The sequence below is a fragment of the Megascapheus bottae genome, chromosome 6 (assembly GCF_031878675.1).
Source record: "Megascapheus bottae isolate mThoBot1 chromosome 6, mThoBot2.hap1, whole genome shotgun sequence".
Taxonomy (NCBI): domain Eukaryota; kingdom Metazoa; phylum Chordata; class Mammalia; order Rodentia; family Geomyidae; genus Megascapheus; species Megascapheus bottae.
In genome coordinates this window covers 25,846,482-25,872,782 of record NC_143514.1, presented here as the reverse complement: position 1 = coordinate 25,872,782, position 26,301 = coordinate 25,846,482, and the positions used below count along the sequence as shown (strand labels likewise).

At 38.5% G+C, this 26,301-nt stretch overlaps 2 protein-coding genes and 1 pseudogene across 2 annotated transcripts in view; 2 read left to right on the top strand and 1 right to left on the bottom strand.

Annotated features, from left to right (window-relative positions):
• The window catches only part of LOC150061582 (uricase), a 37,131-nt gene extending 25,186 nt beyond the window's left edge, over positions 1-11,945 (bottom strand). The window contains exon 1 of the mRNA XM_090333709.1: positions 11,885-11,945. Coding sequence (XP_090189835.1) covers positions 11,885-11,914 — 30 coding nt within the window. The 5' untranslated portion in view covers positions 11,915-11,945. The remainder of the gene's footprint in view (positions 1-11,884) is intronic.
• Positions 8,649-8,787, top strand: LOC150061583 (small nucleolar RNA SNORA51; annotated as a pseudogene).
• A 953-nt stretch (positions 11,946-12,898) lies between the features above and the next one.
• Positions 12,899-25,059, top strand: Dnase2b (deoxyribonuclease 2 beta). Its single transcript, XM_090333708.1, has 6 exons — positions 12,899-13,011; positions 16,420-16,588; positions 18,559-18,640; positions 21,664-21,825; positions 23,391-23,588; positions 24,381-25,059. The coding sequence occupies exons 1-6, from the start codon at positions 12,899-12,901 to the stop codon at positions 24,719-24,721; spliced, it is 1,065 nt and encodes a 354-aa protein (XP_090189834.1). The 3' UTR covers positions 24,722-25,059.
• Positions 25,060-26,301: the final 1,242 nt, after the last annotated feature.

Sequence of the window (26,301 nt, the reverse complement as noted above, 5' to 3'; positions counted from 1 at the left end):
GGTGCCCAGAGGTGAAGTCAACTTGTTCTAGTTCCCACAGCTGGTCAAGGGCTCTCATGGCTGTCCAAATTGTAGAATGACCACTATGTAAGTTACTTTTCTTCTATAAAATTTCCTGACTCTATTAACTGGAAGTAATTACATGCTCTTTTCTTGTTCCTCTAGAGAGTGATATTGTGGAGAAAATTTTCTGAGATGAACTCAAAGTCTGGACATTGCCTTGTCTATTTACTGCTGGAAAGGGAAAACGTAATCAGTGACAAGGCCTAAATGACCTTTGGAATTGCAGAGCCAAAGCCATCTGGCTAACAGGAGACCTATGCATTTCTCCAGGAGCTACCTAATTGGGCCTGATGAGTTATTCACTAGAATCTTTGTCTGAGGCCAGAGCCTTAGCTAGTAAGCTTGTCTGTGAGCGGAGAGGCAGGAAAGGAGAGGGTCAAAAGATCTATCCCATGTGATATGGAAATTGGACATCAAAATAGCAATTAAAGAAGGTGTCAAAGTGAAAATGAATTCCAACCAGAATACAGTAAAAGTCTAAGCAGAGAGACAGGGGACCTCACCTGCATATAGTAGCTATCATGAGGGAAGAGATGACATTGTTCAAAACGACATGTACTCTTTATCTGACTTATAAAACTGTATCCCCTTTGTACATCACCTATACAATAAGAATTACAAATGCATTAAAAATAACATACTCTGGGCTTTGAAGTGTCTAAAATCCTCAGTAGGATGTTGAGGGAAAAGTTGGAAAGCTACCTCAGAAGCCTCTCATCCAACTTCTGGGAAGGTCATCTTTAAGAAAAGGGTGACCTCTTAGGTAATTTATCCAAAAGATTACGAGTGAGGTTACAGTAAAGATACTTGTACACCCCTTCACTAGTTACCATAACCAAGATGGATATAGAAACAGCCCAGATGCCCTTCAGTGAACAAATTAATTTTATGTAGTGGATTTTATTCATTTGGCAGAAAGAATGATATCACATCATTTTCAGGGAAATAGATGAACCTGGAAAATTTTATGTTAAGTGAAGTAAAGCCTGGCTCAGAGAGATAAAGGACCCATGTTTTTCTTCATATGTGAAAGTTAGATCTAAATTGTACATAACAATCTAAATTTGCATATATCCACAAATATGTTAGCTAAACTATGCAGGAGAGGATTCCAGTAGTATAACTCTATTGAATAACAGACTTGCAGTGTAGCAAAGTAAATGCCAGAAAATTGGACCATGTGTTGTGAGGGGTGAGGCCAAGAAGGGGTTAAGATTCAATGTACATGTGTGAACATGGAACTGGAAAACTGAGGGGATGGTTGGGGTTGGAAGAGATGGAAGAGAGAGAGATGGAGAGGGAGATGGAGGAAGTGATATCAACCAACATGCACTGTATTCTCAAACTTCCTTGTTGAATTGAAACCCCTTTGTACGACTACTTAAAGAATTCGAAGAAAAGAAAAGGGTAAATAAGAAACTGGGCAGAGTAGATCTGAGAAATCCTTAGTAAGAAATGCAGCATTGATGGGGAGAGGGGCACTGTTGTGTGGTCGTAGTGGTTTTGGAATCAGTCCATGCCCACATTCTGCCTTGCTACTCACAGTTTTGTGACTTGAGACAAGTGATTTAACATCTCTGAGCCTCAGTCTCTCCATCTGTACCAGTGGAAATATCACCTTTAGTTTGTAAGGGTGCTGGTGAGTTGGAAAGGCCTGGTTTCACACCAAGTAGCAACAGTAACTAATTCAGGCCTGGCTGTGGAATGGCAGCAACAGAGGTATCAAAGGAAAAATGATTAAGGACATCAGTCTGGGGAAAAGAGCACTAGGGAGGCAGCAGGAAGAAGTCTTGACATGTCTGGGACACAAGGGATTCTACCCAGGACTATGGCCCCTGAATGGCATGGACTAGGATGCAGAACCAGAGGTCCTGACATCATTTTCTATCATCTCCAGCTGACAACTGGATTCACTACAGCACTCTCATACTCCTCATGTTCCTCAGCTCCATTCTCTGTCGCTAAGCATCCATGCTGCAATTGTTCGGCTTCTGAAAGCAAATGGCATCAGCCTGGCACAGAGGAGCTGACATGAGAGCCGGCCTTCACATCTTCAACCCTCTCACCTCCTCAGCTTCATGTCTGGTCAGCTTTGCTTTAAAATCCGCTTCAAGTCTCTTGAGCTAATGGTGGCTGCTCAGGCTCTGCATGCTTTCTCGGCCTGTAGGCCTTTGAGTTTTCCATAATTTTCTTTTCCACCCTTTCTTCTCTTTGTCATCCAACCACCAACCTCTTCTAGTCATCCTTCCACTCTGCAATATCAGTTCCTCCAGGTCCTCTGCCCCAGCCCTTCAGGAATAGAGCAGATGCCCTTATATGTGCTGTCAACCTGCTTCTTACTGCCATAGGATCTTTATCAAATTGTACTGTCCCTGCAGCCTCATGTGCCTGGTTAATTCGGAAGCAGTCAACTGAAAGCAGGAACAAGTTCTGTCTTGGTCACCATGGCAACCCCAGCACTCAGCACAGTGCCTGGAACATAAATAGACCCTAAGCAATGTGTCATGAATGAGCGGATGGTGTACAGACCACCCCCAGTGCTGTGTGATGACACAGAATAGTCAATGAAAACATACAAAAGACTTCAATACAGGAAGAGCCAATTTAGCTTGGACTCCAAACAGGAACTTCTACTTCCTGGGAAAGTGAGGAATAAGAACTTGTACATTTTGATCACCACAGCACACAATAGTCTCTCTCTCATTCTCTCTCCCTCTATTTATATATATATATGTATATATCATAATAGTCAATATATGTCTGTATGTGTGTGTCATATTGGAACTAGGTACATTGAGAGGATGGGTGGAAAATGGAGAGATGAGGAAGAATGATAACTTTGACTAAGATGCATTGTTCTCACAAACTGACAAGATGAATCAGAACCCGTTTGTATAGCTACTTAAGGATTAAAATAAACAAATGAAAGATAATAGGCACAGCTAACTGAAGAACAGAAACCGGGAAGAACAAAATTGAATATAGAATCTGTTAGGCAGTGTTTGCAATGCTCATCAGACAGCTCTCCAGTACAGTATAACCATCTAAACCAGAGATTATTTAAGACACCCAAGAGAGAGGTCAGCCTTCCGCAGCAAACTTCTGGTACACTTAAACAAAACTAGTCAGACACCTAAACCAGACATGCTGGTTAAGACATATAATCCCAGCACTTGAGTGGTTAATGTGAAAGGATTGAAAGGTCAAGGCTAGCCTAGTATATATTGTGAGACTTTCTAAAAAAACAAAAAACAAAAAACAAATCCCATGTACCCCTGAACAAATCTTGAGCAAAAATTTACTGAAAAATAAGCCAGAATATAATGGATTTAGCTATCTGAGCCTGGAGCAAGGTACAGCAAAATCAGATGACCTGAGAGTCTCTTGGCAGAATATGGCCCAGCAGATAATGGCCCAACAAGAAATGGTCTTGTTATCCCCAAATTTTGTAGTCAGACAAAGCAGAAGTGTTAGAACCCCACTGTGTATAATGCAGACAACGGTGGCAGATCTATGGCACAAGCACCTGCACACTGGCTTGTCTCAGCCCTAGGTTGTGTGGGCAGGTGCTGAGACCATGGTCTTTGACTCTAATGTCAGGCAGCCCAGGTAGAATCTTTTACACCCATTAGCTAAGAATAAAGGTACATTTCTCCTGGTATAAAATGAGAGCAAATTTTGTGTCAGTCTCTCAGGATTTAAAAACACAAAGCATTAAAATAGTACCTGCTCAATAAATGCTACTTACAATGATCACTGGTAAATAATTTTTATATATCAAATGTTGTAGTAAATGATCAGTTCAGTTACTGATATGGACAAGTATTGACAGTATACTACAAATAAGAGATTAGATAGGTAAAATCAAGAGGCTGCTGCTCTAGTAGGGCCCAATTTTGTTTTGTTTTGTTTTGTTTTCTTGGTACTAGAGTTTGAACTTGTTGAGGTACTGAGTCTGGCACTTGCTAGGCAGGCAGGCACTCTCTCACTAGCCCAATGCCTTTCTGCTTTTACTTTTTTCAGTAGGATCTCACCTTCATGCCTAAGCCACCACTGTTTATAACTCCTAAACAGGCTTATACCATTATGCCCAGTTTATACTGCTTGCTAATAGTTTGTCTAAGATAACTTCAAACTGCTATCCTTCTGTTCTTTGCCTCTTGAATAACTAAAATTACAGGCAGGAGGCACTGTGCTTGGTTGATATAGACTACTTCTGCTTATCTACTCTCATTGGTCTTGTTTTAAATTGCCTGATTTATACATACCTTTGGTTGTTGCTCCTCAAGCTTGTATGGCCTGAGGAAACAAACTTATAAAAGCAGTCTCAATTTCCTCAAATATGTCTCTGAGCATAATATCAGTGGTAATAAATATTTTCCTAGCTCTATGCACAAGAAAAAAACTCCCCTCTACTACATGCAATTTGAAATGTAACAGGATAGAAAGTGACGGAATATTGATGGAAAGAACTCAGAGCTCAATACTTACAAGAGCAGACACCTTTTCCCACTTTCTAGATAAGAACTAAGGCAAAAAAAAATTTGACTTCTACCATGTCTGGGATCTTAACTTCTAATCCAAACCTTTTCCCTCTGCCTAGAATACCTTATCTCCCTATGCCTAACCTCCTCATAAAGCTCAGCTCTTGCCTTCGAATTTTCATTGCAGGAAATAGCCTCCAATAGACAAGAGGGTATTTTCTTCTTTCTTTATGTTTATTTGTGGACATGTCTTTTATTTTATTTGTGTGGGGGGGCGGAGTCATGAGGCTTGATCTTGGCCTGGGTACTCTCCCTGAGCTCTTCAGTACAAGGCTACCACCCTACTCTTGAGCCAAGTTCCACTTCCCATTTTCTAGAGGCTAGAGATAAGAGTCTCAGGTTCGTTTGTGCGGGGCTGGCTTTGAACCTTGATCCTCAGATCTCAGCCTCCTGAGTAGCTAGGATTACAGGCGTGAGCCACCATGCCTGGCTAGACATGTCTTAATATTAATGTCCTGAAAGCCTCCCAGGTTTGGCATAAAGCAGCAATTCTCTACAGATCCTTCATAGTGCTCAGCAGTGCTTTGTCTATTGTCATAAATTTATCCAAGATAAATGTAATAAGGAAAACATTGTTTTTAGCCTCAAGTCACTGCAGAAATTCAGTTTCATGTTCAAATTTTTAGGTTGTAAGATGAAAGGAAAGGATAGAAATAGAGCCTACTATCTCCGTCTGTTTTTCTTATAAAAACTTTTACAGGGTGGAGGATGAAACAGAACAAGAGAAAAGATCTCTTGTGAAGCCAGCATTAGCCTCTCTATTCAATGATGAATTGTAGCAGAAGTAGTAATATTGCAGCACTTAAGCCTCTACTACATGTTCTCATTCCAGTATGCCATACTTCAGTCACTGGCTTTCCTATTTCTGCTGGTACAAGAAAATGAATAAATCCTACCTGCTCAGACAAACCTTTACTTAAAGACAAATCTTTACATAAAGCCAACTCTTTCCACTTAGACACAGTGCTTTCTGGCACCTGTGCCTTTATCCGTGCTTCCTTTCAATACCAGTGTTTGCATACTGGTACACACAAGTTCAGGTTATTGTTTTTAGCTCTTTCTTTCTTCCTTTCTTTCTTTTTTCTTTTGTCATTCATGAGACTTGAACACTGGGTCTGGGCGCTCCCCCTGAGCTCTTCAGCTCAAGGCTACCACCCTACCTCTTGAGCCACAGCACCACTTCTGGTTTCTTGGTGATTAATTGGAGATAAGAGTCTCACGGACTTTTTAGTGTCCGGGCTGCCTTTGAACCCTGATTCTCAGATCTCAATCTCCTGAGTAGCTAGGATTATAGGTGTAAGCCACCACACCCAGCTTGTTTTTAGCCTTTTCTAATTCTTATTAATGTATGTGTGTGTGTGTGAGTGTGTGTGTGTGTGTGTGTGTGTGTGTGTGTGTGTGTGTGTGTGTGATTAATTGGACTTTTCTGCCTGAGCTGGCTTTGATCTTCAATTCTCTTAGCTCAGCCTCCTGAATTGCTAATATTGCAGGCTTGAGCCACCTGTGCTCAGCTCTTTAAACTTTTGATCTGGGTGTCCATGCATTCATCAGACATGGCCTAATAAAAGTAGGTTTTACTCAGAGAAAAAGCCATTAGGAAAAGTCTGAGATAAGATTAGGATGAAATTTTCTTATAAATGTAAAATAACTAGAGATTTCTCTGAAGTCTCAGAAGGGTTTCCATAAGGGTCCGCTCTATCCTCCATAAGAAAGAAAAAAAATTTAAAAAGTAGCTATTTCGGAACTGTCATACATATTTATATCACATTCATGATATAAATATCACGATTCAGTTGCAGAGTTCTGAGATAGAGGGAATTGTGCATAAAGACAGCCTTTCTGTCCTTCCAATGTGCAGAGAAAATTCTTCCAATAGTCAGTGTCTCCTTCATCTGGCTATTTTCTTGGGCATTTGTAAACAGAAAGATTTCAGAGAACATGCCAAACTAATCTGATAAAAAAGAGCACTCATATGAACAATCTAGGTATCACTCTAGCGGATTTAAACAATAGATAAGAATGCTAAGAATAACAATAGTACTCATTTTAAAGGCAGATGGATTTGGGGGAGGGGGAATGGGTTGCCTGGGATCTATTAAATGTTAGATGTGTCTCCTTCCAGACCATATTGATCTCCAGTAGAAAATGGCATGTCGCTTTAACTTGTGTATGGCTTGTTTCTATCAAAGGGGACATGCCTTATGTTCAAAGTTGACTCTGAAGAGAATTTGTCAAGCAGATGTTTCAAGAGCAATATAAAAACTAATCTGCATAATTATGGTAGAAAGAAAGGGTAACCTGTTACCTAATGAGGATTCCAATTATAAGTACTCAGTTATTTTCAATCTTCACCTATTACCAAGGAAGAGAAACTCATCACTAAGTGCCAAAGTCTAATATTCTTGTCAGGCTTTCCAAAGCATTAACAGTTTCAGGAACAAGGTTTCCTAGAATTGAAGCAAAAAGAAAGAAAGAAAAAGAAAAAAACAAATAAAAATAAAGAAATGGTAGAGACATCTGACTGTGGTTTAAGAAATTTTTATTGAAATACACAGAAAATGGTTTTGGACTTTGCAGGCTCATGTCTGCAATCTTAGCTACTCAGGAGGCTGGGTATCTAAGGATTGAGGTTCAAAGCTGGTCCTCGCAGAAAAGTTCATTAGCTTCTTATCTCCAGATAACCACCAAAAAGCTGGGAGTGTTAGCTCTCAGGTGGTAGAGTACTAGCCTTGAGCAAAAAAAGCTCAAGGACATGGCCGGGCTCTGAGTTCAAGCATACACACACACACACACACACACACACACACACACACACACACACACGCATGCACACACCCTTTGGTCAACTCAACAAGTCTCATTAGAGATAGAGAGCACTGATCCCAAAAGAAATGAACAGGCCATACTACAGACACTTGGAGACATCTACACTGTCTTAACTATGCATCACAACAGCACTCTGAGTTGGCAGAAAGAATTCCTAGTCTAAAATAAACTAGTTTTAAAAGGGTATTAAGGCTCAAGAAATAAGGTACCCACTACCTGACAAATGTAACTGTAACCCCTCTACACATTATCCCAACAATAAAATACAATAAAAAAAGAAAAAGTCTTTACAAAAATAAACGTATTTCTCCTTGTCAAAATTAACAAAAATTAAAAAATAAAATAAACTAGTTTTAAAATCACACAGAGAATAGAGAGACTGGAGTAGTAGAGAGAGAGTTGGTGACACTGAGGTACTATCAGGTAGAAATTTACCCCCATGGGCGGGGGTGGGGAGAGGGAAATGGAGACCAAGACATGAGAAAGGATATCAATGTTTGTGAAGTAATGCATCTTCTATCTGGTGAATATAAGATATATATAATTATAAGAAAAAAATAAATGGAAAAAAAAGAAATTTACCCCTGCACAAACATGTGCCCCTGCATAAACGACTACCACAACACCAACAAAAAACACAACTAGTAAGAGGCAAGCATAAGCACCGAACCAGATCTGCCTGGTTCTTTTCACTATGGCTAACTCCCTGACTTATCTACATTACAATAAAATTCTTTATGAGGCTTTGTTTACTAATTACCCACTTTTATTTCTCTGTTTAGATTTAGTTCTTCTGAATTCCATATAACTCCAACTAGAAGTCTGTGAAATCATGTATTCACACAGCTATACTAACATAGCTTCATCTAGGTGACAAGTACTATTAGGCCTGAAGATACAACAAACAGCAAACAAGGCAGATACTATTCTATCCTCAGAGTGATTATATTTTAGAACGGCCTTCTGTGAAAAATTGCATGGTTAATATTTTAAGTGTTCCATATAGTAGGGTCACTGTTTCAACAACTCAACGCTGTCATTACAACATAAAAGAAGCTGAATATAATAAAGAAATTCTGACTGTGTGCTAATGAAACTTTATTTATGAAAGCAAACTGTGGGCCAGATTTGGCATCCAGGTCTACAGAAAGACACAGAAAACTAGTCAAGTGATTAGTAACACATTGTTGTCAATTATTCTAATAGAAAAATCCAGGCCTCCTGATCTTACCACAGGCTGTGTTCTTACACTGACTGTATGGAAAGAGGAGGCAGAGTAAACCCACATCCTGGTCACCTCTACATATCAGCCCTAGCCCTGTGTCAGGTCTGTATTGAGAATGGGAAGGCATGGAATGGGCTGGGGGTAGGAGGGACTACACTGAGTTCTAGAAATATATTTCAGAGAAATTTAAGCCAGTTTTGGAAAGATCAAGAATTGTTCCAGCTGACCATTAGCATCTCTGTCATATCTATAATCCTAGATACTCAGGAGAAGCTGACATTTAAGAGGTGCAGTTCAAAGCCAGCTGGGTCAGAAAAGTCTGTGGGACACTTATCTCCAAAAAAAAAAAAAAAGGAGTCAGAAGTAAAGCTGTGGTTCAAGTGGTAGAGCAGCAGCCTTGAGAGGAGAAAAAAGTTTAGGGACAGTGCCCAGGCCTGGTAATAAAACCCTAAGGTGGGGGGAGGGAAGGAGGGAGGGAAAGAGGTAACAAAAGAAGAAAAGAAAGAAGGAAGGAAGGAAAAAGAGGGGAAAAGAGGGAGGGAGAGAGAGAAAAAAAGCAAGAGGAAAGAAAGAAGAACGGCTTACAGGAAGAAGTAATGCTCTCAAAGCAACTTGAAAGAGGAATAGGAATTAGTGCAACACATGTTTCCATTCTCTTCTGCTCATTTTAATCATACTTCCCTTTAACCCTATTTCTCTTTAGCAATTAATTCATTTTTCTAAGTTTGTCTTTCTTCTTTTCATCAAAATAAGTCAAGGCATTTCCCTTTCCTCCCAAAAATATATCCGTGTTTTCCTTCAGTATGTCTCATTTTAGATTTTACTCAGTCTATCAAAAGTATGAGAAAAAACTAAACTAAATTTTATGGTATGGAAGTCATATGACTAAAATATACCAAGAATATAAATAAAGCCAGCAGCCTGACTCTCAGGAATGCTGAAAGGATGAATGCATTTTGATGAAACCAACATAGACCAGAGTCTGGAAAAAACAACTTTATTTTAATCTCAAAAAACTCCTTGGGAAGGAAAGTGGGAGAAAAACATGAGGAGGTATAATAATGTTTGAAAAGAAATGAACTCACTACCTTGTGATTGTAACTGTAACCCCCTCTCTCTATATAACATTGAAAAATAATTAGAAAGAAAATATAAAATAATATTTAATGTGTAGTCAGGCATATAAGCAAGAAATAATTCCATAAACTTACCAAGTAAATCTGAAAAAACTACCGAACCTTCTAGAAATGTACTACTAAGTGGATTAAGAAGCAAATTAATGTGAAAGGGTATCAATGTATGTGAATTAATGCACCTTCTATCTGGCAAATATCATATAACCCTTTTACTAATTACAATAAAAAAAATAAATGAAAAAAATAAATAAAAAAAGAAACAAACAATTCAATAAAATAATTCATTATTTGGAAAAGATAGACTGAGCAACAGATTACTTCTCTACAGGGAATTTGAGAAATCAAAGTTCCAAATAAAGAATCAAGTACTCAGACTATATGAAAGAGGTATAAGATGTACTAGAAATATATAACAAAAGGAATGCTGAAATATTACTCAAGAACATCAAAACTGGGATCCATAATTACTGAGCGAATGCCAATGTTCATAAAAATCAGGAGCTCTTTTCCAAGTGAAAATTTCTTTCTTGTTCGGTCTACTTGGACAAGTTACAATGATGAAGTTATTTTTTCACTAATTAGTAAAGGAACCAGGATATTGTGTATCATTTTACTAGTTGAGTTTCAGGAGCCAGGAAACATTGTAAGAAAACATTCCTGCCCAGTTTTCAATTTCTTTGTCATAAATTTGCACATTACTTTTCCTAAAATTATTTTGCCACTTGTAGTAAAAACCAGAACACACTGAAATCTAAACTTTAGGGTCATAATAGAAACCCCCAGAATCTAATACAGACAGTGTAGGACATGGTAATGGTTACATATAGGAGATTGTTGATATGGTGAGATCAACAACACCAGGAGTTAAGGAAGTTTGTTAAAAGTGACATCTGAAAGAAACCAACACGATAATGTTGTTCTATGCCTTGAAATAAGTGGATTTCACAGATGCCATTCTAATTCAGACATCTCAGATTTACAGTTTACAGAAACATCAGTAAACATGTTTTCAAACATCTGAGAAAAAAAAACAAGAATTATTTTTTTATCCTATTTGGCAAACAGGTTTCAATCTACATAATCACAGGCAAATTGCTTATGTTCTCTAAATACACCAATGAATCCTATACAAAGTATGTTCTGTTATAACAAGTATAATCTCAAAGAGTTTCAAAAGATAAAAAATGAAATGAATATTGTTTCACTTTAACATAAAGTGGATTGTTTGACGTTTTTAAAGTCCTCTGGCTGAGCACAGCAGAATATCCATGGGAAAATTGTAATAAAATAGTTCCTTGATTTATCCAGTTTTGTCTGTTTCCCCATTGAAGGATGTGGGTCTATCACATATCATGTAGCCTGAACCTCAAAACAAAAACAAAAACAAAAACCACAGTGCTGGCTGGGTGCCAGAGTCTCATGCATTTGTAATCCTAGCTACTCAAAAAGTTGAAATTTGAGGATCATGGATTCAAAGCCAGCTGGGAAAGGAAAATCTGTGAGACTCTTATCTACAATTAACCCGCAAAACAGTTGAAAGTGGAAATGTGGCAACATGGCTCAAGTGCCAGGGCACCATCCTTGTGCAAAACAACATAGCGAGAGTGCAATTGGCCAAATACTGGCGAAATGAGGCAAAACAAAGTAAAAAACAAGGTGCTGCAACCTCAACAATGAACTCATTAAATACACAGATTCCTGATTGCTGAATTCAACCGGAATGATTCTGATTTGATAACTTTGAAGAAAAGCCCACAAATATGCAGGTATGAGTATGTCAGTGAAGGCGGACAGGTAGCCCAGACTCTTCCTCATAACACTGTCTTAGGAGTAGACTCATGAGCTTCCCATTTCCCACAAGATTCTAGCACAGAAGTGATTTGAAACGCTTTGATCTAATCTAAGTCCTCTAAAAGACTTGAATCTGTACCCATAATCAGAAGGATAGATTAAAGTCATCATGACTTCCAGATAGAAAGTTAACTGTTATTTCTTTTGAGAGTTATTGATTTAAGAGCACCATGAATTTAAACAAATTCTGTTCAGATATCTGCTCCTTCCTTCTTCCCCAAAGAATGAAGGCATCTTACCATCTTACAGTTGTTATGGTCATGAGCCATTTTCCCTTGGCTTTTGACTTCAGATTCACTTTCAAGAATGAGAAAGAAGAGGGCAGAAAAGCAAATGCCTGTCAGCTTTGTTTTTACCTGACTTGAAGAGAAGGTGGTCAATTTACTTATTTACCTGGTTGCACAATAGCCAATAAAACAGACCCAAGGTCTTTTTACATCGAAGCTCTATACTGACTGGCCAAAATCAGGGAGGTGGAGAAGATATGTCAGCATTTTTTAATAAAATATGGTTTAGTTTGCTCTTACTTTGAAACATTCCTTTATAACATTGTTTAGCAATTATGTCCTTAACAGATCGTTATATATGACCAGCCCTGACAATTACTAAGGCATACAGTTTGTTATTTCTACTTAATGTACAAACCACATGCATTTGCTCTCTCTAAGAAGACAAAAACATACGACATGTTTAATTCAACATCTGTTAGTCAACGGCATGTCTCTTCTTACTAAACTTCACATTAATCACTCCAAAGTACAGAGTTTAATTTATACATATTTATATGCATTTATATAGTATATTTTTGTTATATATTATAGCATATTTAGTATACTATATGCTATACATTTGTTATATACATAACATATAGTATGTAGTATTGCAGTACACTGTATCCTATACTATAATATATGCAGTAAACTACTATATTATATACAAAGTACACTAAAATATGTTGTTTATATATATAGTGCATGTATTATTTCTCCATTTTTCCTCTCCAGAACTTTTTGATGATTTTTGCAAACTAGCCAACAATTGAGCACAAAGGCATTGGAGTCACGCTGGGTGTTGTGACACAATCACATGTTTACATGGGATTCATCTATTCTGAAAGTGCCAAAGCAGGGAACAGCAGAGGTGAATAGAATCAAATGCTGGAGCCAGCCCAGCCTGAGTGAGATTTAAAGCTTAGACTCCACAACCTCTGGGGAAAGTTCCTTGCTGTGACATGGAATGAGGGTAACCAAAAAATGACCACAGGACGTGTAAAAACAACCCTGGTTCTGCTCTTTCTTAGCCTTTTTGGGATCCTGGAGGCATCAACAATAGCCTGCAGAAATGAAGAGGGTGAAGCTGTGGATTGGTAGGTAAATGAAATGTAAAGATTGAGACATGCAAATTGAAAGCCAGTGTGTGAGAGGCAATCTGGCATGATGTCCCTAAGGAAAACTTGCCTGTCACTTCCTGATTTTAGAAAGAAAGAACCCTGAGGTGTAACAGTGGGCAGACCGGATCAGCTTCTGTTGTCACTGAGAAAGCACTGAGCATGTATCTGTGGCTTGGCTGTTCTCTGCAGGGCAAAGCTGTGGGCTCAGGGTGAGACCAAACTGACAACTTCTGACAGCTGGCAATTTCTTTTATTTACTTGTGGCTTTTCCTAACATTAGCCTTTCAACATCCTTTCTGAGATTGGCAAAGAAGCGAAGGTGGATGACTTTCCTTCTGAACTGGAAGCATGCTTCTCTCCTTATGAGGACAAGAAGGCAGGCATGATTACACAGGGAGCTGTTTAGTTAACTTTGGTTTATTCGTCAATACAGGCAAGCTAGTTGTTGGAGTGGCTGGGAGATCACTGGCAGCTAATAACATAGCGAAGGGACTAATCACAGAGTTGTGTTATACCCATGGTCACTTTTCTGCTCTTTAATTAGGACGCTTAGGATTGACATTATGGCTGGCACCAAAGTCTGTGTGAACTTCCAGCTGGAGAACACAGATTCATTCACTCAGTCTGTCAACACTCATCAGCTCCTTCCAGGGCCTGTGCTGAGTTTGAAAGACATAAAAGATAGTTTTTACCCTAAAGGATCACACAGCTATATCTGAAAGGCATAGATAGAGAATTGTGGGGGGGGGGGGGGGGAGGGCATATAATGGCTTCTCTGAGGAAGTAGTTTTTGAGCTAAGTTTTAAGAACAGTTATGAAGTCATTAGAAAAAAGACAAAGAAGATATAAAACCATCCCAAACTAATAAAAGAGCAAAAAGGTAGTACAGAGGCAAAAAGGCAAAGTGGGAGCTGCTAGAACTTGAGGAAATCGGGTCAGAATTAACAGGAGGTAAGCTTAAAAAGGAAGGTCAGAGTCAAAGACTTACTCATCTGTCAGGGAGACTGATACTTTGTTACTTGCATGGAAATGGATGAATCTAGAAAAAATTATGTTAAGTCAAGCTGGGAGATACAAAAGATGTATGTTTTCTCCCATAGTTGGAACTTAGATCTAAATTATGTATGTAAACATGTACAGGGTTATATGCATATCTACACAATTAACTCAGGTATAGTATATGCAGGAGAGGATTCCAAGGATGTAAGTTCTTTAAATAACTGATGTACATTTTAATAGTCAGAGGCAGCAATACGACTTTTCCAGCATTGCAGGGGAGACAGAATGGAAATGAGTGGTCGTGAAGCTGCAGGTGTTTTACCAGGTGGTTAACTAGGAAGCTGGGAGAGGCGTTGGGGAAAGGTATTATAGTCTGGGAGAATGGGGTAGACCCATTGAGAAATAAAGGTTTGGCGAAGACTGTCCTAATATTCAATGGAAATATGTGAAAATGTAACTAGGTAAATGGAGGGGATGGGCGAGGTTGGAAGAGGTGGGGAGAATGATGAAAGGGATGACATGCGTGATGAGGCATTATATTCAAAAACTGACACGTTGAATAGAAATTCATTTGTACAATTACATAGCAATAATTTAAAACTAAATTAATCGCAAAAATATGTTCAAATTAAAAGAAGGTCTAGATGGTAAAGAAATTCCTGGGCTGAGCTTTGGAGTTTGAACTTACATGAGTGGGGCACTAATGAAAGGTTGTGAATGAGGGCTGCCATCTTGTCAGATGCACACTTTGGGATGCCCTTTGGTGGCACTATGAATGGTAGACAGAAGGGAATCAGTCTCGAGTTAGACAGCAATAGGACTTTCATAGCATCACAGGTTAAGACATTGTGTAGACTTGAGTTAAAGTGGTGGTGAAAACACAAAGAAAAAGGCATTCTGGTGAGATAAGTTCGGGGATGCACAGATTGAGTGGAGAAATAAAGACCTGTAAGAAAGACTTATGTTTCTGGCTTCTATGACTATGTAGATACTTCTCTGATAGAATGGGATGAACAGATTTGTAGTAAAATGTTGCAAACTTGACTCTAAAATGTGGAATTGGATGTTTCTGGAACATATTTTTGCTTGAGTTTATCTGGACCTCGACATAAAAGTCAAGACTAGAAAGAGATAGCATATAATTGAAGATAATCACCTTCAAAAAATGTTTAAGAATACTGGTCATAGAACATTAACAGTCCCCCAATACTTCAGTAGTAGGCCACCAAACGTGATTCATGAAAGCCATCTGTTTATTTTGTTTCCTTGAGACAAGGCCTTACACTATAGCCCAGAACTCACAACCCTTCTACCTCTAGCTCCTAACTGCTGTGTACACCACCTATATTTTTGCTACAATTGAATATACACATTCATTCTTCACATATATGTAAGAGACTATAAGCAACTTGATATTTAGCTGCTACAAATTACTAAGATAGTTGAAGTGCAGAGGCCATCATATTAGTACCAGAGAATAATTGTCTGTTGCCTGCCTGCTACATGCAAGGGCCTGGGTCTGTGACTGAAAAAATAAATAAAAATAAATAAATAAATAAACAAATAAGGAGGGAACAAGTGTGCTCAAATAGAAGCATATGAATGAAGAGAATCAAGTAACTAGTGCAAAGCTCTTAGGGATAGACAGTTTTAATAGTATGTGTTTTATAATGTTTAGCTTATTGTAAGTTTAGGAGTTAGCTGTAGGTTCATGTTAGTAGAAAATGTCTGGCAAGATCAGTGATTCACAAATTAGGTCTGTTTTGCCCTTGGGGTATATTCAATTGTCATAATTTGGACTATCAGTGTCTAGCGTGAATAGCTAAGATCATATAGTACACAGGAAAGAATGATCTGGACGGGTGCAGTGGCTCATGCCTGCAATTCTAGCTACTCAGGAAACTGAGATACCAGCATTGAGATTCTAAGACCTCTTGGGCAGGAAAGTCTGTGAGACTCTTATTAACAATGAAGTGCCAAAAAGCCAGAAATAGAGCTATGGTTCAGCTGGACAGCTACAAAGATGTGAAACATCAAGTTATTATGGTAGAAGAGATTGCAAGATGAATTCTCTAAGCCCTTACCTTTCTCCCATCTGCAACCACTAAGACAAGAAGAACAATAGAGTAAGTCACTCTCAATGTGTATGGACTTCTACTTCAATCATTCGAACTTCCAAGCAAAGGATGTCTTAGAACATATCCCATTCAGACTCATATCTCTAGTAAGGAGGAAAGGAAAAGCAGAGGAAGAGGCCTTGAGCAGGTCCCTTTCTTTGGCTTCCTTCTGTGAAACATGAGCAGGAGATGACAAGTGTTCAACACTTAAAATAATCCTGCTACTGGTCAGTAAGTGACCAGTCAGTAATTTGTGACTTTTTTTTAGGTTTATCTTTTATAAGTTACCTAAAGGACAAGGTGGAGAAACTGGGCTAGAATACTTGTACCTAGACTCGACAATTAGAAGATGGAGAAGGAGTGAGCAGCTAATGAATACCATCAGAAGTGCTTTGGGAAGGACCTTACAACCACTGTATGACACATATGGCTCCAAGGTATGTTACTGTCATCATTTATTTGAATCGTATAAAGTAGATTAAACAGAATCTACAAGTCCTTCCTTTTTTGGAAGATTTTTCTTTTTACTCACTCGCCCTAATCCAATCCCAGTAACTTGAAGAAAACGAACTTCAAATTAGCCCAGTATAACTACCAAAATCAACCTCAGAGATAAAGAAACATGCCATCATAAACTAAAGTAATGCCAAATTATTGGCTCACTTGGCACCTGTTCCAGTATTATCACTGGGCCTATATTCTCATCTGTGAGCATTTTCATTTATCAATAACTTTTCCCCTGAGCATGAAGTCTGAACTCTTTCAACCTTAGTTGATTATTAATTATATTCTTGGTTAGAACAATAAATATACTTCTTGTATTATAAGACAAAACGTTCTTGACCAGACCTTCCCAGAATCCTTCCACATTGCATCCAAAGGTACATACATGATCTCTTATCACAGTCAGGGGCTGCTTCTTGGACAATTATCGTGTCTTCAAGAAACATGGTACAAATGTCATTCTGTAGCCATGACTGATTATTGGAAAACAAGGGTAAGAAAATAGCTTCTTTTACTGGCTATGCCGAAATACAGTAGCCATCGTGCACATCCATAACATGCATTTAAGTTCTGTCAAATAATTAATTGCAAAAGAGCCATTCTTAACTTTTTTTCTGAGATAACAGAAAGGGATTTTTTTTTAAGACATTGGTTATCCTTTCCTGTTTTTATTTAGCTTTTGATAAGAGTCACTGACTGAATCATGACACAAATGGAATGGAACTACCCAGAACAAATACAAACACGTTTCCAAAACATGACATAAAGAGGTACTCAAAATAATAACCTTATTGTGCATTAGGGATTTAGTTGTTGGGAGAATTGACTTCCATTTTGCCTTATCAGAGGAAATCCAATGTTACACATTAATTTTTGTTACCTTTTCTAAGGGAAATAGCAAGTTAGAAAAGTAGTGGCGCTTTAAGAAATGGATTAAGGGCCGGGAGTTTGGCCTAGTGGCAGAGTGCTTGCCTAGCATGCATGAAGACCCGGGTTTGATTCCTCGGTACCACATACATAGAAAAAAAGCCAGAAATGGTGCTGAGGCTCAAGTGGTAGAGCTCTAACCTTGAGAAAGTCCAAGGAGACAGTGCTCAGGCCCTGAGCTCAAGCCCATGACTGGCAAAAAAAAAAAAAAAAAAAAAAAAAGAAATGGATTAAAACAAGAACTCCGATATCAGAGAGGAAGAGGAGCAGATAACAAGTGCTCTGACTAATTACAAGCTATACTAATTCAGAGAAGCACAAAATAGACATTAGAAATCTGATCCTCATTACTCTATGCCGTGCCTATAATATTAATGGAAACAAACTTCAAGTGCAATTCTTGATTACTTGTTCCTTCATTTCCTGAACAAATAATTCAGTACTCCAGTTGCTTCATCTGAAACCCCAAACAACCAAGAAAAATGGCAATATTGCCCTCACCTACAGATCATAATGCACATCCTCTGCCACTTGAGTCAAAAGCAAGCATGTCTGGGCATAGACAACCCTCCTCTTTAATCGCGCAGGTTGTAGAATTCGTAGTGATGGGCAAGCCCTCAGTAGGAGAGTGATTTACTTCTCATGAGTATTAATGAAAGTTCTATATGGATGGCTGGGTTACTGTGGTGACTTCAAGTAGAAGTTGTTTTTTTTTTTGTTTTTTTTTTTTTTTTTTTTTTTGCCAGTCCTGGGCTTGAGCTCAGGGCCTGAGCACCGTCCTTGGACTTTCTCAAGGCTAGAGCTCTACCACTTGAGCCTCAGTACCACTTCCGGCTTTTTTTTTCTGTGTATGTGGTACCGAGGAATCGAACCCGGGTCTTCATGCATGCTAGGCAAACACTTTAACCACTAGGCCAAACTCCCGGCCCCTCAAGTAGATGTTTTATGCTACTATAATCCTAATATTTTCCTACAGACTAACAACACAGCCTATTTTATATACAATGATGGAGTCCCCAAATCTATGAATTACAGCAGAAAATATGGACACACCAAAGGTATGACTATGGTTCTTGGTTTCTTTTGCTTATGAGCAATTAACATTTATTTATAAGTGGAACATTTTGTTATAAGCAGAAATATAGCTTTTGTCTTTAAAAGATTTTTGGCTTATTAAAATGGATAATTTCTATATAGAAAGTTGTGAGTAATTATATCATTTGACTTGAAACTAAATGCCCCTTTCAAAATCCTATTTTATTTCTTAATATGCTTTTGAGCAAAATCCTGTGTGCTAACTACTTGAATACCAACTAATATTAATTTATATGTAGATACATACAGTTACATATATATGTGTGTGTGTATGTGTGTGCACAGACACCAACAAATCTATAGTACATGTGTGTATTCATGTATGTGTGTATGTGTTTAATGTATACATTCATCATCAGTTAGGCCTTTTGAGTTATATTCTACATTTAATAAAAATTCGTTCTTCATTATGTGCTGCTCCATTTGAAGTAAACATTTTTGAAAAAGTATTTTTTTAGTTTTCTTTCTTTGCCAGTCCTGGGCCTTGAACTCAGGGCCTGGGCACTGTTCCTGGGCTTTCTCAAGGCTAGAGCTCTACCACTTGAGCCACAGCACCACTTCCGGCTTTTTTCTTTATATGTGGTACCAAGGAATTGAACCCCGGTCTTCATGCATGCTAGGCAAGCACTCTTACCACTAGGCCAAATTCCCAGCCCTATTTTTAGTTTTGAAGTAAAAGAAATTCTGTTGCAAATTATTAAATATAGTAACCTTTATTAAAGTAATCTTTGTCATTTTCTCTTTACAAATTGTGCCTATATAAATGTGCATAATATAAAATAAAATTTCAAAATACTACAGAAATATGTTTAAATATTTTCCTATGAGCCAGCAATTCCACTACTTGGCATTTACCCAATGGTCCAGAAACAAGGACATACTAAATCCACTAGCACAACAATGTTCGTTGCAGCACTATTTACCATAGTAAAGATATAGAACCAACCCAGATGTCCTTCAGTTGATGAGTGGATCAACAAGATGTGGTATTTGTACACAATGGAATTCTATGCTGCTGTCAGAAAGAATGACATCGCCCCATTTGTTAGGAAATGGAAAGACCTAGAAAAAATACTATTAAGTGAAGTAAGCCAGACTCAAAGGAACATAGGCTCAATGGTTTCCCTCATTTGTCATAATCAGTAGAAACCTTGGACTCTCCTAGCAGAGACTTGCAATAGAGCAAAACCTAGATACATAAGGCCATATAGCATGACGCTAAATGAAAGGATATAGAAACAAAAGCCATATAATGAGTGATTGCTGTCCTTAATGTACTATGTTATCTTCATCTCTTATGCTGTCCCTTGGTTATCTCATATTGTTACAGTATCTCACTTTGTTATCTGATATATTGCATATATGCGTATTTGGTTATTTGAAATTGGATAGGGAAGGGGGGAAAAAGATGAGGGGTGAGGTTGGGGGGAGGGAAATGGGGACTAAGACATGAGAAAGAGTACCAATGTATGTGAATTAATGCACCTTCTATCTGGCAAATATCACGTAACCCTTCTATTAATTACAATAAAAAATATATGAAAAAAGAACAAAAGCAACAACAAAAAACAACTTAGTATTACTATTTTTCAACTTCCTTTTCAAATTACTGTATCATGAATAACTATCTATGGCAATAAGTGGTCTTCATAAGGTTCTAAACTTAAATACCTTCAGGGAGCAAGCAGGTATTATGAGCAGATAGAGTGGGCTCAAGTAGCAGATAACTGGAAGGTTCATATGATGTGTAAAGGGAGAAGTTATTTCTTGCCTTGTCTTATCTGGATGCAGTTTTTCAGGAGATATTGAGAATTCCTTTATGGAAACTCACCCCAAGTTTTAAAGGTTGAGTTCAAAGTTTTAAAAATGTAATGCAGGCCTGATAAAACAGAACTGCACGCTACATTGGCCTGTAGACTGATAATATAGAATCTGTGATTAAGAATGTAATTTGTAATGGCTGTTTGGAAAAGAAAACAAGGTTTAATGGGAAGTGGGAAAGGCTCTTTTTACCAGTAGATACCCTAATGTCTATGGCATTCCTGCTGGGATTTGTGATTCCAGCTCAGAACACATTCATCGGGGACACTTGAAGGTTATCCAGCTCTGTTAGGCAACAGAACTTTCAAAACTTTCCCCTGTGACATAGGTATTGATCCTATTTCCCCCCAACCATAGGCGTTTTGTGGCATTCCCCTTTGAAAAAGAAATAATTAGCAGACATTTGGCTTTCACTCTGACAGTGAAGCAAACATGAATGGATTTTAGGTGTATATGTTATATGCGAACTGGGAAGACTAGTTACCATACCAAACTTATCCTGACATGCGATGATGAAAGCCTTTCTGTTTTCTTCCTTTCTGGCTTTCATTTTAATAAGCTCTAAAATGTTTTGCTAAACATGATTAACAAGATGGGTTTAGTCTCTTTCTCGTGCTCCCTTTCTCCCCCCCCCCCCCCCCCCCCCCCCCCCGTCTCTCACATGCTCTTTTATCTTATCTGTTGAATCAGGTAACTTGCCTTAAATAAGTGACATCTGTTTCTCAAAACACAATGCTGCAAGAATAATTTTTCATCTGATATTCTCTCTTTTACTTCTGCTTTTAAGAAGGCCCTTGAAAATACCTTCTGTGCTTCTCAGTGAGGACACTATCTGACGCTTGCTAGGTGACTGTATAGGTCAATTCCCTTTAGCAAATTTGCTTCCTGCCAAAACAAATTTTCCTTGTAGTTTCAACATGCAGTTCATCTTAACTCTTCCCAGGATAGGTTCTACCGCTTCCCTTCCATGGTAGCTTATTATCAGTAATGGAGCATTCTACTAAGTGCCTGATTTGTTTTTGAAGTCTTTGAAAATTGAGTGTGATCCTGTTATTATTAGCCTAGTAAAACAGTTGCCTAAAGCATAAACAGGTCTAAATGTTGCAGTTTTAAAATGAGCTTTTTTCCCCTTCTAATATATCTACATTAAATGTATCTTTGGTAGGTTTGCTGCTGTGGAACAGAATCCAGGGGTTCTGGCTGATTCATTCTATTCCAGGGTTTCCTCCAGTTCCTGAAGAGGGCTATGATTACCCATCCTCAGGAAGACGAAATGGACAAAGTGGCATGTGCATAACTTTCAAGTACAGCCAGTATGAAGCAATAGGTAACACAGGAGTGTGTGAAAACAAGATGGCGATGTTGCAGCAAGAACTGAGAAGTACATTAATAAATGTGTCATCTTGTCTATTCATAGACCCTGATACATAGATTCCAAATATTGGCTCTGCTATAGTGAAACACTATAGCAGAAGAGGCTCATTACTGGTTCTCAGTTCCGTTGTATCGAGTCTGAACAACAGTATAGGCCTATTGATTACAGACTTCTGTATTTTTCATAATGGACCAGAATACCCCAAATCACCAAAGTGTATTTGTGTGTTACAGAGAAATACTGTGTTTAAAATATGGATTTGGGGTGGGGAATTTGGCCTAGTGGTAAGTGTGCTCGCCTAGCATGTACGAAGACCCGGGTTCAATTCCTTCGTACCACATACATAGAAAAATCTGGAAGTGGTGATGTGGCTCAAGTGGTAGAGCTCTAGCCTTGAGAAAGTCCAAGGACAGTGCTCGGGCTCTGAGTCCAAGCCTTAGGACTAGCAAAAAAAAAAAAAAAGTATGAATTTCATCTGTGTTTTTTAAATTTTGTGGATCAAATGTTTTCTCTATATTACCAACATCACACCTCTTAATCAGAAAACTTCTTTTAAGATCTAAGTGCAGCAGTCCAAACTACTTGTATCTGGTAAACTATGGTATGGGAAGAAGAAATATAGGAACATCATTAATGAGGAAGTTGCTTAATAGCAGTAAAGAGTGACTTGCCTCTAGATAGAGGAGGTTGAGAAAATATTTCTCATTAAATCCCCATCTTATGACAAAAGTCGCTGAGCCTTCATCTAAATCAAGCTCTAGTCTATTTGAATTCTTATACTAGTTAGTTATGTACCATCTAGATAAAGCTTGTATTCGTATTAAGTTGACTTTTATTGAACTTAAATAATTAGTAGAGAGGCTGGGAACGTGGCTTAGTGATAAAATGCTTGCCTAGCATGAATGAAGCCCTGGGTTCGATTCCTCAGCACCAAATAAACAGAAAAGGCCAGAGTGGTGCTGTGGCTCAAGAGGTAGAGCACTAGTCTTGAGCACAGAGAAACTCAGGGACAGAACCCAGGCCCTGAGTTCAAGCCTCAGGACTGGAAAAAAAATTGTATAAGAAGTCCTGTACTTTTATATGTGTGTATATGTATATATATATATGTATCTTATATAGAATAGATATGAAAGCATATAGCCTCTGAGGCCAGATTATCTGAGTCTAAATATTAACTCCATCAATTACAAGTTTTATAGGCATATTACATGAAGTCTTAGTTAATTTATCTATTAAATGAGGATAGTGACAATAATAGAACCTACCTAAGAATGAGATTTAAATGAGAAAAAAATGTAAAACTTATACTATTACATATGGACAATAGGAGATGCCCAATAAGTGTTAATCCCCATAATAAAAACCACTTGGAGGCCACTACTTAAGGGGAAAAGAAAGGAATGCTGAGTATTTATAGGGGTTATTTTATAATCTACAGTAAAAGCTATAATAACAGTAGATATTTCCATTTATGCCTGAATTCACTACTTTTATTTACTGTTGTTGTTTTCATTCAGATTCTCAGCTCTTGGTCTGCAACCCAAACATCTATAGCTGCTCCATCCCAACCATCTTTCACCAGGAGCTCATCCATATGCCTCAGCTGTGTGCTGGGTCCAGCTCAGCAAAGACCCCTGGCCAGCAACTCATCAAACTCCAGTCAGCCCAAGGACAAAACTTTCTCCATTTTGCGAAATCGGATTCTTTTCTTGATGGTAAGAAGCTCATCATCAAATGCTATGTTTTATAACTCTGCTATTGGACTCACATTTATCCTTTCCAAACTCTCTGCCACCAGTATAGTACATATTTATGTTTGTCTCAGTTATTGTGAATAGCTGGCATTTTTCCCTACTTCCAGTCCTGGACTTTGAACTCAGGGCCTGAGCACTATCCTTGGGCTTTCTCAAGGCTAGCACTCTACCACTTGAGGCACAGCACTACTTCCAGCATTCTTCTATGTATGTGGTATCAAGGAATCAAACCCAGGTCTTTGTGCATGCTAGGCAAGCATTCTTACCACTAGACCAAACTCCCTGCTCTCCCTAATTCCTTTCTAACTTACTTTCCCAATTCGTTGTGCACACTGCCTCTCAACTGATACTTAGGGAACTAAATCAGTTTCTATTAATTCTTCACAAACATTTCATTAAAATTCCCCATTGATTTCAGGAAAATACAAATATTTAAGCACAGATTTATAAAGATCCTAAAATTGACCTTACCCATCTCCAAAGCTCTTTTTAGGGCAAAAAGGCATATTTTTCTATTGATCTGTGGAAAAGTGACATTTGCGAATATCATCATTATCAACGTCATGATGACAGAATCTTTTATTTGTACATTTCTTTAGGATTGAGGAACTGTTGTTCTATATATTACCTTAATTATATTATTATTGTTTGTGACTTCAGGGCTGAATGAAGAGTTCTATTCCCGAGGATATTTTCAATGACTTAACGAAGTGTAAATACCAACCTCGCTATTTCTCTCTTTCTGAACCCTAGACATCTTTGCAGCCTGGATGGCTCAGCAGTTGAAGACACACTTGCTAACAGAAACCTGGCAAAGGAAAAAACAAGAACTTCCTTCAAACTGTTCCTTTCCTTATCACGTCTACAATATCAAAGCCATTAAGCTTTCTCGACAATCTCATTTCAGTTCTTCCCAAGATCATGCCAAATGGTGTATTTCTCAGAGGGGCACTAAAAACCGTTGGACATGTATTGGAGACCTAAATCGGAGCCCATACCAAGCTTCCAGAAGTGGAGGGTTCATTTGTACCCAAAACCAGTATATTTACCAAGCATTTCAAAGACTAGTTTTTTATTATGAAGACTGTGATTGAGTGCTGTGATGTAGCAGAGGACTGGTGGGTCATGCCTATAATCCTAGCTACTCAGGAGGCTGAGATCTGAGGATTATAGTTTGCAGGAAGGAAAAATTTGAGAGACTATTATCTCCAATTAACAACAAAAATCTGAAAGTGGAACTGTGGCTCAAGTAGCAGAGCACTATCTTTGAGCTCCCAAGCCCTGAGTTCAAGATCCAGTACTGAATCAACAGCAACAAAAATACTGTAACTACATTTGTTGTAAGGACATATGCACTCACTGGAAACATTGATAATAGAATTTCTTGCACTACAACCATTCTTTATATATTAAACGCTTCTAGATACACTCACATACCATCAATTAAAATAATTTTTCACATGTTTAACATTGAGTCTTCTACTTGGTTGAAACTTAACTACTTTGTATTTATGGTAGCATGGATAAAAACAATGATATATAGCTAAATAATAGGAATAATAAAAGGAAAGTTACGGTTTTTAGATTGCTCAACTCTACTTGTCCATAGATGGATTAATTTTCATTTTCTGTACAGACTCTTGCAACTCTTCTCCCTATCCCATTTTGAAGGAACATAGCTATCTTTCCATACTTTCAAATTATTTGATCATATTCCTCCTGAAGCTCTTTCCCATTGGGCTTATAGTTTGTTTTTGTTGGTTATTCTTTCAGGCGGTATTACTAATTCTATGATCTTGGGCCATTCACTTTAATTTTTTGAACCTTGTTATTTCAGTCTATGAAAGGAAGAAAAACATCTTGGTAAGTTCAAGCACCCAACATAATACCTGACACATAGTTGATATTCAAAAATGGGACCAGGTCACAGTGTCAGCTCCCGAGTCTGCACTGAGTTCCTGGCCGGTCAGTTCACCATCTACTTCCCCAATAAATCCACCTTTTTATATGAGACTGTCTCTGTGTGGTGGACTCTGGTGGGACGTGGAATCCCCACCTGGAGGGATGTGGAATCCCCTCCTCTTGACCCCATAACATTTTTGGTGCATTGGCCGGGAAAAGTCCTTAACCACAGGGTGACGCATGGGTTCAAGTCCCACCGGTGGATGTGGAATCCCATCGATAGTGTCAGACCCAAGAGAGTCTCTGATTATCCTCCAGGAATTCTTAATCATCTTTTTGGGGGAAGTCACCTGGGTGAAAAGTAAAGGCCTCTGGAGGTAAGTAGAAGTCGGTCAACCGCTCTGTGTTTCTGTACGTATATCTGGAAAGTGCACTGTGGCCTAAAACAGAGAGGAAAAAGCTGGACGCAGCAAGCACTCTAAGGCCGGGGTGGTCAAGGGACGCGGAATCCCCTCCCTGGAATTAGGTCCCATGCGGGAGGGATGTGGAATCCCCTCTGAGTCTTACCAGAAACAAAAAACTCTTGCCCCCTGATAGCAGTTTTTGCAGGTAGGATGGCCTTGGCCAGCCGGCTGCCAGAGAAAAGAAGTCTTCATGGGGAGGCACCCCTGAGAGTTTTCAGGGCCCCAGGTGTCTTCCTCACTCTGGCTGCTGCCAGGGATGCCATCAAAATTTGGGGGTACTTAAAGGTCTCTGCTTCTGTCTTGTTTTG